Consider the following 13,886-nt stretch of genomic DNA (forward strand, 5'->3'; position numbering starts at 1 on the left):
TAATATATGTATTATCAATATGTTTGAAATTTCATTTTATATATTCTTTGACTTATGAGTTATTTAAAATGTTATTTATTAACAAACACATGGGAATGTTCTTGTTTTTTTCATTTTTAATTGTGGTACTCTTTCAACAAATTTTTAAGTGTTCAATGCAAAATTGTTAACTATAGGTAGATGTTGTACAGCAGTTCTCTAGAACTAACTCATCTTGTGTAAATGAAAGTTTATACCTATTTAATAGCAACTCCCCATTTTCCTCTCTCCTCAGTCTCCTGGCAACTACCATTCTACTCTCTGCTTCTATTAATTTCACTATTTTAGATACCTTATAAAAGTGGAATTATGTATTATTTGTTCCGTGCCTGGCTCATTTCACATAAGATAGTGTCCTCAACTTTCATCCATATTGTTATATATTGCAGATTTTTGCAATATATAAATATATAAAATATTGCAGATTTTCCTTCCTTTTAAAAGCTGAATAATAATAGTACATTGTGTATATATGCCACATTTTCTTTATCCATCCAGGATATCCTTGTTTTTTGTTTTGTTTTGTTTTTTACTAGGCTTTAGTTTAATTGCATTGTAGTCAGAGAACCTACTGTGTGTGTTTTTAATTCTTCCAACTTTGTTAGGCATATGGTCCATTTTTGTAAAGATTCCTTGAGTCCATGAAAATAGTGTGGATCCCGTAATTTTTAGGTTCAGTGTTCTGTATAAATCAATCATGTTTGCTAGTAATGTTGTCAGATATTTTATCCTTATTGATATTATCACTTTTTTGAGCAATTCATGAGAGGTGTGTTAAAATCTCCTGCTTTGATTATGGATTTACTGTCTCCTACTCATAGGCTGTCATTTTTTTCATTATATATTTGGAGTCTATGTTATTTAATGCATAGTTTTTAAATTATTATATCTTCCTTGAAATTTTTATCAGTTATGAAGTTTCCTTCTTTAGTGATGTTTTTGTCTTGAAGTCTACTTTTTCTGATTTTAATATGGCCACATCAGCTTTCTTTGATTTTCACTTACATGCCATATTTTTTTCTGTCTCTCTATTTTTACCGTTTCTATTTTCTTATATTTTAGATGTGTTGCCCATAAACAGCATTGAGTTTGGTTGGCTTTGTTTTTAATCTAGTGTCATAATTACTGTCTTTAAATTAAAGTATTTAGTCCATTTACGTTTAATGTTCTTATGGGTTTTTATCTACCATCTTACTTTCTACATGTCCTCTATATTCCTGTGTTTCATTTATGGTACCATTTATTGGTGTTTTATTCTTTCTTAATATCACCAGTGATATGTTAATTTAATTGGTATTTTCAAAGAATCAGGTTCAGGATTTTGGTGATTCTATTACTTCTTGCAACTACATCAATAATCCATTGCCACAGTAATGCTACTAACAAACAACTACAAAACTACAGTGGCATACCACAATTAGCATGTATTGTTCATGCATTTGGTGTCAGCTAGGCAGCTCTGCTGATCTTGGCTGAGTCTACTCACATGTCTTAGAGTATTTTGGCTGACAGCTGGTCTAGTCAGGCCTTGGCTCCGTTCCATATCTCTCTCATCTTTTAGGAGGCTATCTTGTGCAGGTTCTCATGGAGAGGGTAGAGGCACAAGAGAGCAAATGGGAACATACAAGACCTCAGAAGGCTTAGGCTTTGAACTAACATATGTCACTTGTCCAAGCAGGTTACATGATTAAACCCAGAATCAGAGTGAGAGGGGACTACATGGGGCAAAGGGCCTAAAAACAGGGAATATAAAGAATCAGAGTCATCATTGCAATCCATGTTCATACACAAAAAGAAGAATGCTGAAGACTTTTGTCATGGCCTTCTTAAGGAGAGACAAACTTCAATGTAAGATTGGTCCCCTGATTTGTGATACAATGAGAATGGGGAAATGGTATCTTTTCCTGGAGGAGGGTAAGACCTCATCTCAAGTCTCATCTCAAGACAGTGATTTGGGAATTGTCTATATATTAAGCTCAAGTGTATTGTACTGGATGGCCTGGAGTGTACGCCACATCCCAAGTAGGAGGAGTTTCATTGAAAAATGTGAGAAAAGCCCTTTGTCCTTCTTTCTTGCAACCTGCCTAATATCTTTCTTTGTATCATTGTGGACTTTATTATCAACCTCTTGCTGTTCATTCAGTCATTAAACAAATACTGAGTGCATCCCATATGCTAGACTTTAGGAACATAGTCTAGTATGTAGTGAGTCCAGTACCAGCTGATGACAAGATAAAGATGCAAGACAAACAACTTTACAATAACATAATTGTCTTGAAGTATAGAAGATTGTGGTGGGACCAGAGCAGAATTACACTTAAATCATCTTGAGAGCATCCACATAGACTTCATAGCCTCCACATAGACTTTGTAGACCTCAAAGCTTTTGAGTAAGACTTCAAAGCAAATTGGAGCTTTCTAGGTGAATAAGCAGAAAGATTTTCCTAGCAGTGATATCAAAGAGTGTAGAATAATGAGATATTCAAGACCATGGCTTATTGCGGGAAAGTACAAGTTCAGTGTTGCTGGAGCATCAAGTGAGGGAGTGGCAGGAGACAAAGCAGAACAGGAGAACTGAGGCCAGGCAATCAAGGCCTTGCATGCCTTGCAAGAGAGTTTAGATTCTATTCTATTACATCGGTAATATGTGATGATGAACCATTGGAAATATTTAATTAGAAAGCATTACATGGTCAGTTTCTAGTTCACAGGAAGGCTTTGCAAAGGCCACTGTGGTGTCCAGGAAGGAGATGAGGAGGGATTGAACCAGAAAAGTAACTGTGGAATAGACCTGGGAGATATTTTAGAGAATTAATGGAACTTGATATTTTATTGGATATAGGGAAAGGAGGTTGTGGAAAAGGGGACTATCAAGGATGATTTCAGAAACTGGGTAGATGGTGGAACCATTTTGTGAGATGAGATTAATAAGAGTGAATGGATTATTTGATGAAGATGCTGAGATGATAACATTTCTGATTTGGACAGGTAGAGAGTTTGACCTTCCTAGTAAGCATTTGGATAAATACCCTGCATTCAGTCAGCCACAGGTGCCTATTAAAGTAGAGAGAAGAATGGCCTCACTAAAGACACCCTTGTATAATCTCTGGAACCTGTAAATGTTACCTTTTTTTTTTTTTTTTTTGAAAGGTCTCTGTAGTTGCGATTAAGGATCTTGAGATGAGGAGTTTATTCTGGATTATCTATGGGGCCTTAAATGCTATCACAGGCGTCCTGTGATTAGGAAGAGACAGAGGGAGATTATAAAGACAGAAAAGGAAAAGTCAGTGGGATTATGGAATCACATTGGAATGGCATAACGAGTCAAGGAATGCCAAAGTCAACAGAAACTGGAAGAAACAAGGAACAGGTTCTCCCCTAGAGCCTCTGGAGTGAGCATAGGCCTCCTGACACCTTGATTTCAGCCCAGGGATACTGATTTCCAACTTCTTATCTCTAGAATTGTGAGAGAATAAATTACTGTTGTTTTAAGCCACTAAGTGAGTGGTAATTTTTTACAGCAGCAACAGGAAACTTACACAATTATGAAGACAAAAGGGAATGAGGCCAACCAAGGCATAAAAACATGTCAAGAAATAAGGACTTATTCACTCTTCAGAAAAAACTCCTTGAAAGAATTGTCTGTGCTCAATGTTAACTTTTTGCTTTTTATTTTTTTGTGTATCCATTGTATGTTTTTAGATTTGAGGGTACCATGAGGCTTGAAAATAATATAACCCATTATTTTAAACTGATGACAACTTAACAGTGATTGCATAAACAAACGGCAACTAACAAGCAAAAATAAAACTAAAAAACTCTACACTTTGTCTCCTGGCTTTCTTGTTGTTTCTATTTATATCCTATTGTACTATGTCTTGAAACATTGTAGTTATTATTTATGATCATCTTTTCATCTTTCTACTTAATATATGAGTAGTTTGCATAATGTAATTACAGTGTTGTAATAGTCTGTGCTTCTCTGTGTATTTGCTATTACCAATGAGTTTTGTACCTTCAGATGGTTTCTTATTGCTTATTAATGTCCTTTTCTCTCAGATTGAAGAACTTCCTTTAACATTTCTTGTAGGACTGGTCTGGTATTGATGAAATATCTTTTGTCTGGGAAAGTCTTTATTACTCTTTCACGTTTGAAGGATATTTTTGCCAGATATACTATTCTAGGGTAAGAGTTTTTTTTTTTTTCTTCAGCACTTTAAATATGTTATGCCACTCTTTCTTGGCCTGCAAGGTATCCACTGAAAAGTCTGCTGCCAGACGTATTGGAGCTGCTTTGTGTATTATTTTTTTTTTTTCTCTTGATGCTTTTAGGGTCCCTTTTTTTACCCTTGACCTTTGGGAGTTTGATTATTGAATGCCTTGAGGTAGTCTTCTTTGGGTTAAATCTACTTGGTGTTTATACTTCTTAGACTGGAATATTGATATCTTTCTCTAGGTTTGGGACGTTCTCTGTTACTATCCCCTTGAATAATCTTGTATCCCTCTCTCTTTCTCCACCTTTTCTTTAAGGGTGATAACTCTTAGATTTGTCCCTTTGAGGCTATTTTTCTAGATCCTGTAAGCATGCTTCCTTCTTTTTTATTCTTTTTTCTTTTGTGTCCTCTGATTGTATATTTTCAAATAGCCTTTTTTCAAGCCCACTAATTCTTTCTTTTGCTTGATCAATTCTGCAATTAAGAGACTCTGATACATTTTTCATTATGTCAGTTGCATTTTTCACTTCCAGAATTTCTGCATTATTTTAAAAATTATTTCAAATTATTTGTTAAATTTATTTGATAGGATTTGAATTCCTTCTGTGTGTTATCTAGAATTTCTTTGAGTTTTCCTCAAAACAGCTATTTTGAATTCTCCATCTGAGATTGGTCCTTGGTGCCTTATTTAGTTAGTTTGGTGAAGTTATGTTTTCCTGGATAGGTTTAATGCAGGTGGATGTTTGTCAGCGTCTGGGCACTGAAGAGTTAGATATTTATTATAGTCTTGCAATCTGGACTTGTTTGTACTTGTCCTTCTTGGGAAGGCTTTCCAGGTGTTCAAAGGAACTTGGATGTTGTGAACTAAGTTTTTGGCCACTGCATCTGTATCTGCATTAGGGGTGTACTCAGAGCCCAGTAACATTTTGGTTCTTGCAGACTTGTAGAGGTACCACCTTGGTGGTCTTGGATAAGATCCAGAAGAATACTCTGGATTAACAAGCAGAGACTCTTATTCTCTTCCTTTACTTTCTCTCAAACAAATGGAGTCTCTCTGCGTTGAGCCACCTGAAGTTGGGGGAGGGGTGACACAAAGCACCCTTGTGGCCACCACCACTGTGACTGCACAGGGTCAAACCTTAAGCCAACACAGCACTGGGTCTTGCCCAAGGCCCACTGTAACCACTACCTGGCCACTGCCTACGTTCTCTCAAGGCCCTAGGGCTCTGCAATAAGCAGGTGATGAAACTACCCAGGCCTGTGTCCTTCCCTGAAGGGCAACAAGTTCCCCGGCCCTATGGAGGTCGAGAGATGCTGTCTGGGAGCCAGGGTCAGGAGTAGGAAACTTTAGAAATCTACCTGGTGCTCTATTCTACTGCAGCTGAGCTGACTCTGACAGCACTAGGCAAAGTACTTTCCACTCTTCCCTCCCCTTTTCCCATGCAAAGGAGTCTCTCCCCATGCCCACCACCACCGCAGGCCACAGGGGTACGACCAGGGCACTGCTGATGTTCACTTAAGGCCCAGGGGCTCTTCTGTCAGCTTGTGGTGAATGTTTTCAGGCCTGGGACTCACCCTTCAGGGCAGTGGGCTCTTCCACTGGCCCATGGTGGTCCAGAGATGCCATTCAAGAGCCAAAGCCTGGAATTAGGGACCCTAAGAGCCTGTTTGGTGCTCCTCCCCAGTGTGGCCAAGCTGGCACCCAAGCTCAAGACAAAGTCCCCTTTACTCTTTCCTCTGCTTTTCTCAAGCAGAAGTGGTCTCTCGTAGCCACTACAGCTGAGAATGTGCTGGTCACACCTGAAGTCAGCACAGCTCTTAGTCTCACCAAAGGTCCATGGCAAGTACCACCTGGCTACTGCTGCTGATTGTTCAGGGCCCAGGGGCTCTTCAGTCAGCACGTGATGAATCCTACTAGGGCTGGGTCCTTCATGTCAAGGCAGCAGCTTCCCTTCCAGTCCAGGATGTGTCTAGAAATGTCATCCAGGAGCCAGGGCCTGGAATAGGGACCTTGTGACTCTGCCAGGTGCCCTATCCTACTGTGGCTGAGCTGGTATCCAAGTTACAAGACAAAGTGCTCTTCACTCCCCTCTCCTCTTTTCAAGCGGAAGGAAGGAGTTGGAGTCTCTTTTGGAGCTGTGAGCTGCGGTGCCTGGGATTAGGGGTGGGGTAACGCAAACACTCTTTTAGCAGATCCAGCTGGTGTTTTACTAGGTTGTGTGTCCCCTAAGTCTGGTAGCTCAGTCCTTGTGGCCTAGACAGCCTTTCAAGTTTATTTAGGACCCCAGAGCACTTTTGCCTGTGGTGGCAAGGCTTGCCAGAACTCAGGTTCCAACCACCAGGATGGGTGATTCCCCTCTGGCTAGGGCAGATGCAAATGCTCCCTCTCGGGGTGCCAGCTGAGTTCTGCCTGGTGTTGACAGCACTGCATTCCATTGCAAAGTCCCACAATCACTGCACTTTCTCTCCCCGAGTGTACAGATTTTCCACACCACATGGCTACTGCCAGGGGAATGGGGAAAAGTTAGTGTTGGCAATTCAAGACTGCCTTTCCTGCCCTCTTCAGTGCCTCTTTCAGTTATATGAAGTGAAAAACCAGATACTGCGATCGCTCCCGTGATTTTTGGTTCTTCTGACGGTGCTTTGTTGTGTATGTAATTGTTAAATTTTGTGTTCCTGCGGGGAGGATGATCGGTGGGAGCTTCTATTAGATCATTTTGTTTCACCTCCTCCAACACTATTTGTTATACAGTTTGTTCTTTCCCCCCTAATTTGAAATGCCACTTTCATCATATATCAACATTTCATAACTGTCTGGGTCTATTTCTGGCTTTCATTCTGTAAGTAACTCTCTGTTTTAATAACTATGTCTTTATAATGTCTTAATATTCAGTTGGGAATATGGCTCTCTTTTTGTTCATCTTTCTTAAATGTTTGTTTACTGTTTCTCCATATTTGCTCTTTTAGAATCAATTTATTTCATCACACAAAAATTAAGATTTTTGATGGATATTTAAAATAAATGTAAAAAGCACAAAATTATATTATTATTTATTCCTGAAGCCCTCAACATGTATTATTTTTTTTTACACTCTGTATGGATTATTCCTATTAGATAAAGAGCGGGGTAGATCCAGAGTCTTGTGGGACCTAAGGTCTGACCCATTCAGGAGCCCTTTTTAAGGATAGTAATGCAAAATGATGAATGGAGCATTAGATGCTGTGCCTTGGAGGGACCTGTGCTGGGAAGATGCCCGAACCTCTAGCTTTATTAGCTTCATGGTAAACCTGCTTCAGACAAGCAGTCTCACTTAGAAAGAAAGTCCTGACAAATTGTGCCTTTACTCCCACTAGAGTAAACCAATAGTTCATGACTTCTAAATTACTTAGATGGTATACGCCATAAAATAACAGTTAAATCTGCAGCTTCAGTAGTATTTTTAGTCATGTGTTACATAATACCACTGCCTCAGCTTTCCTCAGGATAGCACCTCACATTTGAGGATCTCAAGGGGCATTATGAACATTCACTCATTAAACTTCGTAAGACCCCAGAGACACTGGAGAGGGAGATCCAGCTTCACCTTGCCCAGTTCTGAAATGCAGTCACCTTGAGGGATGAACGTGGCAGCTGCTTAATAATCAACTGCAGCACCTCACAACAGTTTAGTCACGGCAATTAGTCTTTGTAGTTGGTAACTGTCTCACGAACATCAGACCATTGGCAATTAAGTCACCAGGATTATTAGTTTACTGAAAATCTAATCCAGTCTTTAAGACTTTTAATTTTTTAATAATCTTTTCCTAATTATAAAAGAAGCATGCACAGTGAATGTCTACTTTTAGTTGCATTTTTTGTAGTTCTTCAAACTTAAAATAGGAAAGAAATACATTTTTAATACATTGAAATAGGTAACTACTGAAAATAAGTTTTTTTAATTTACAAGTTTGCTGCTGAGCAAAAGTAATCAATGATAGTAAAAGTTGGAAGAGCGGATACCTTCAAGAGGAGTATTGACTGGACGGGGAGATGAGGCAAACTTCTGGGTGCTAGAAATGTTTTATATGTTCTTTTTTTTCCTTTTTTTTTTTTTTTTTTTCCTTGAGTTGGAGTCTTACTCTGTCATCTAGGCTGTAGTGCAGTAGCACAATCTTGACTCACTGCAACCTCCGCCTCCCAGGTTCAAGTGATTCTCCTGCCTCTCCCGAGTAGCTGGGATTACAGGTGTGTACCACCATGCCTGGCTACTTTTTTGTATTTTTAGTAGAGACAGGGTTTCATTATGTTGGTCAGGCTGGGCTTGAACTCCTGACCTCAGGTAATCCACCTGCCTTGGCCTCCTAAAGTGCTAGGATTACAGGTGTGAGCCACTGTGACCAGCCAGTTTTATGTATTTTTATAGGTGGTTGTTGTTCAAGAATAGACGTATGTAGAAATTCCCTGAGCTGTACACTTTTCATATGTGTGTTAATCTCAACAACAAAGTTAATTAGCTAAAAAATATGCTGCTCTTGTCATGATGAGAATGCTAGAAACCCCAGATAGTCTTATTTGGAAAATTCTGCAGGGTGCAGGGCATATCAGGAGCTAGAGATACGACAGTTTTTGTTTTCCCTCAAAGCATCTTTCTTCGGAAGAGGGATTCTAAGTGCTTTACCCTCTCTTCTCAGGACATTTTCTCTTCATGCCAAAAGAGCTGCTTTTTCATGCTAGGATGTGACTCTGTCTCATTGTGCCTTCAACATTATGTACCTCTCCAACTATGCCATTTACACTTCCCTGGGCATCTCATTTTTCTCTTAGAATTTCATTTACTTACCTATATCTTTGCCAGAAGTAGGCGTAACACATTAGCGACCCAGGTATTTGGGGTTGAGAGACATCTGCAGGGGCCATTGTCGTAGCTGGCACTAGAAGAACACTATGGGAGAGGAGGAAGCAGAGAGGATCCTGGCTGCTCTGGCCCTGCAGTGTCTGATGTGATGCTTGAAAACAAGAAGGCAGAGCAGCATGCGCACACTCACGGTGGCAGCAGCAGTCTCTGGAGCCTTCAGCGGGCCCAGGGTCCCTCCTGCATCTATGGCAGCGCTTCTGGGGAGGGGCAGCTATGAGCAGGGCATCCTAGGGCTGCTCTGAGCTGAGGCCCAAAGGCTGAGAGCAGATGTCATGGCTGAGAACCCCCAGCAGGGCAGACACTGGGTGAGGCACAAAAGAGAGGACATCCTCCAATGATGTTTTCTCCCAGGACGCCCTCTTTAGGCACGGAGAGATTTCAAAAGAGAAGAAAGGAGGGGAGGAGGAGGGAGAAAGACCTTTTTAGACAAAATGGGAATTTTTTTTCTTCTGTAATTTTTAGTAAAGGTTAAATACATGAAGCCTAAGCTACCCTGATTATTGACTTTCCAGAACTTACTGAAACACCAATGCTCAGCTCCAGTTCTTGTTGAAAATAATTTCTATTACAAAATAGAAAAGTGAGCATTGTGACCGCTGGCAGAGCATGAGTTCACAGTCTTTCCAAACAAAGAGAAAGCAGCCCTTGTGCTAAACCTTGGCATTCAGCCAACACTGATGTAACTCACTGTGGCCTTTTCCACCTTCTGCCTGAAGATCATTTCAAAGCCCACCATCGAGGAAGCTGATAACCCATTGTTTGTAAACTTCAAAAGGGGCTGCTATCAAAGGATCCCATTGCCCAGGGCCTGGCAGAGGTTGAGGGCCTCCTGCGGCCCAGGTCCATTGCCCATCTTCCCATCTCCACAACTCCCCTGGGCAACATCATGTGGATAAGGGCACAGAGAGGTGGAGGGAGGGAGGAACTAGCCCAGAATCCCTCCTCAGTGTCAAAATCCGGGTGGGCTGCAGAGACCTGCTCTTCCTACCTCAAGGTACTGCTCTGTAGAATAAAATTCTTCAGATGCATTGTAGCTTAAAAACATGTGACCACGCTGTCTAATTTCCTGTGGTTCTGCAGATATTTATCACCTATTTTCTGTCATTATTCTATCCCTTCTCTCAAAGATGCTGAGCTCAGGAGTAGCAGCCAGGGTTCCCAAAAAATAGTCGAGGAGTCGCAGGAACCTGTCTTTCCGGATACCATGGAAAACATCCAGGTGAGAGAGACCATCCTTCCATGCCTAGGGTAGGAGGATGGGCCTGGGGACTACTTGTGACATCAGGGGCATCTCTGGGGCTGGGGTCACTACCGAGAAGTTCTAATGCCTGATGCAGAAAAGGCCTCACTAGCAGTAAGCACACCATGAGCTGGGAGCAACAGAGGCCTCTGTGTGTGTAACGGACATATCAAAGCCTCACTGGTATGCTCCAAAACGCAGGTCAGAACAGAATGTCAGCCTTTCCCTACCTTGCTCCCTGACTTCAGGAGGCTGAGCCAGATAAAACTGCTGCCTTAAACTCACTGGGAAATACAGGCTTCCTGAAGAGACTGACACACTATCTGCATACTCAAATGGGACAGCATTTTCCTTCCTTCCCTGACTGGGCCCAGCAGACACAGAAACACCTGCCCCATTGCCCAGAAAAGTCTCCTCCCAGCAAAGAGGGGACTCAGGGGAGACCTAAATCTTTTAAAGATTATATGCATGGATTAGATTGATGGAAATGAAGCTGATGAATGGAATTAGTTTTTGCTTTTGTTTTTGTTTTTTTAAAGTGCAGCGTTCTTCTTTTTATGCTAAAGTGCAGTAACAGAGACTGGATTTATTCTCCTGCCTAAAATAACCAAAATGTAGCTAAAATATAGGAAACACTGTTCATCACTGTAACAAAGGCCAGCGATGCCTGGGAGATGGGGGACAGTCCAAGCAAATCCTGTGGCTGCCCCAGCTGACTGCCTTGACAGAGCTTCTAGGACACAACGCAGGGCAGGAGGAGCCAGAAGACTTCCCAAGTCTTTAAGTCCATGCGGACTAGAGCGACTCAAGTCTGAAGGATGGAGTACTAGAAAGGACAGAGTGCACAGAGAGAGACATCATTGATCAGCAGATCAGTCAGGCAGTCAGCTGAGTGTTGATCATACCAGGCATGGGAGGAAACTCCTTAAGGCCAGGCTGAGAAAAGAACCTCTGAAAAGGATGAGGATTAATAGTGCCCGTGCCTGTACAAAGTTAGGAATAGTGCCTGTTCTCGCCAGTCAGACTGCAAAAGCTTATAACTTGCAAGAGAGTGTACAAAAGAGGCTTGTGGAGAATAATTAGTTCTAGAGAGGGCACAGCCCCAGTCCTGCCTAACAAATCTTTAGAGCAAGAACTGAAAAAATCAAAGTAACTTAACTGAGTCCTGGAACAAAGTACAAGACTATCTATAGGAATACAAAATTCTTCAGCACCCACCAAGATAAAATTCACCATGTGTGGAATCCAATAAAGAATTACCAGCACTCAAAAAACTGGTAGTGTATTATGCAAAAGGTGGAAATAAATCAATCAGTTGAAACCTACACACATATGAAAACATGTTAGAATTAAGGGACAAAAACATTGAAACAGTTATTATAACTGTATGTTCCAAAGGTTAAGGAGAGACATAAAAGATATAAAAATGCTCCAAATCAAACTTCTAGAGATTAAAAACTACAATAAATAAGATGAAAAATACACTGGAAAGATTAACTCCAGGTTAGGCATTGCAGATGAAAGATTAGTGAACTTGAAACAAATATAAATGGGATTTTTTAAAAAGATACATATCAGTGAGTTTTGGGACAACTGCAAAGACCTGATATATGTGTAGCAGAAGTCCACATGAAGAGAGAGATGCTAGGACAGAAAAAACATATTTGAAGAAATAATGACTGAAAAATTGTAAATTTGATGAAAACAATATACTCACAGATACAAAAAGCTCAGCAAACACAAGAACCTAAAGAAAACTGTACCAAAGCCAGTGGAAAACCAGTGATAAAGAGAAAATCTTAAAAGCAGCCAGGAGTAGGTTTGGGAGAAGTCAAGTTAGGAACAAAGGAACAAAGACATGAATAACAGCAGATTTCTTATTGGAAATAATACAAGCAGAAAGATAGTAGGATCACATCTTTAAAGAAATAGAAGAAAATAAACTCCACCCTAGAATTTTATATCCAGTAAATATCTTTCATTCAAAATAAAATGTGAAATAAAGAGTTTGCCCTACACAGAAAAGGTGGAAAGATGCATCACCAGCAGACCCACATTATGAGAAATGTTAAAGAAAGCCCTTTAGGCAGAAGGAAAATTATATGAGATGGAAATTTGGCTCTACACAAAGAGTTGAAGAGCACTGGAAATGGTAACAAAGTGAAAAAAAGTATACGATTTTATCCTTAATATTTATCTTTTTAAAAGATAGTGACTTCACAAACAAAAATAGTGTGGGGTTTATAACATATGTAAAAATAAAATGTATGACAAGAATAGCACAAAGACCTTGAGAGGAGACCTGAAGGGGAAAAGTATACTATTTTAAGGTTCTTATATTAAACCTAAAGTGCTATAATATCACCTAATGACGGTCTGTGATAAGTTAAAGATGTACCACTAATGTTACAAATCAGATTCAAGGAGTTATATCTAATAAGCCTACAGTTGAGATTAAATATCATCATAAAAATACAAAATTAGACCAAAAGAAGACAAAAAGGAAAAAGGGAGCAAAGACTAGATGGGACAGATAACAAGATGACAGACTTAAACTTATGTATGCAATAATTACATTAAATTTAAATGTTCTAAATGTCCCAATTAAAGAGCATATATATAAAGCAGATATAGGTGGATAAAATGCAAAATTCAGTTTATGTAGACTACAAAAATGCAATTTAAATGTAAAGATACAATAGACTAAATTTAAAGAATGGAAAAGGATACGCCATGCCAACACTAATCAAAAGTTAGCTGGAATGGCTTTACTAATTTCAGACAAAGTAGATTCCAAAACAGAGAATACTATAAGAGATTACAAAGACCAAGAGACTATAACAATCTTAAATACTTATGCACCCAATAACAGTGCTTCAAAACATAAGAAGCAAAAAGTTGTAGAACTGCAAAGATAGATCAATAAAAATTATAGTTAGAGATTTCAATATGCTCCCCTCAGTAACTGATAGAATAAGTAGACAGAAAATCAGTAAGGATAAAGAAGATTTTAATGACAGTATTGACCAGCCTTGCCCCACCTCCTGGCCTAGATAGCTGAGTGCAGCACAATGGCCCTCAGCATCCCATCAAATGTGACACACTGTGAACAATGTGGAGCTTGTGGGCTGCAGCCGTGGTGACTGAGGGAAGTGCTCTCTGGATGCTGCATATGGAACCACTGTGTTCTCAGTGTGTCAATTCACAGATAGACATGAATGAATAATAACAGAAAATGGTATGCAACAGTGGGCATCAATGTCAAGATGATGCTGAGTAACACCCTGCAACTGAATGAACTCATGAGTGAAGTGTATGAGAAATATGTAAAATCCATTGAGGAGTGACAATAGGACCTCTCAATAAACTAGAATGAAACAACCTAATTCAGCATAGTTGTCTTAAATTAGTAATAGATAGAAATGACATGAAATAGCAACTTTTGGCATTACCAGTGGATAAAGAAACTACTCCCAACACTGCTGGTGGAAGAAAATA

The 13,886-nt window shown here is 39.8% G+C and overlaps 1 protein-coding gene across 5 annotated transcripts in view; it reads left to right on the forward strand.

The window, feature by feature from the left end:
* The window catches only part of CFAP61 (cilia and flagella associated protein 61), a 282,902-nt gene that overhangs the window by 73,048 nt on the left and 195,968 nt on the right, over nt 1–13,886 (forward strand). For all 5 annotated transcript variants that reach the window (XM_073008639.1, XM_007961384.3, XM_007961391.3 and 2 more), the window contains one exon: nt 10,276–10,367. In XM_073008639.1, the coding sequence (XP_072864740.1) occupies nt 10,276–10,367 (92 nt within the window). The remainder of the gene's footprint in view (nt 1–10,275; nt 10,368–13,886) is intronic.

This window comes from Chlorocebus sabaeus, chromosome 2 (assembly GCF_047675955.1).
Source record: "Chlorocebus sabaeus isolate Y175 chromosome 2, mChlSab1.0.hap1, whole genome shotgun sequence".
NCBI classification, from domain to species: domain Eukaryota; kingdom Metazoa; phylum Chordata; class Mammalia; order Primates; family Cercopithecidae; genus Chlorocebus; species Chlorocebus sabaeus.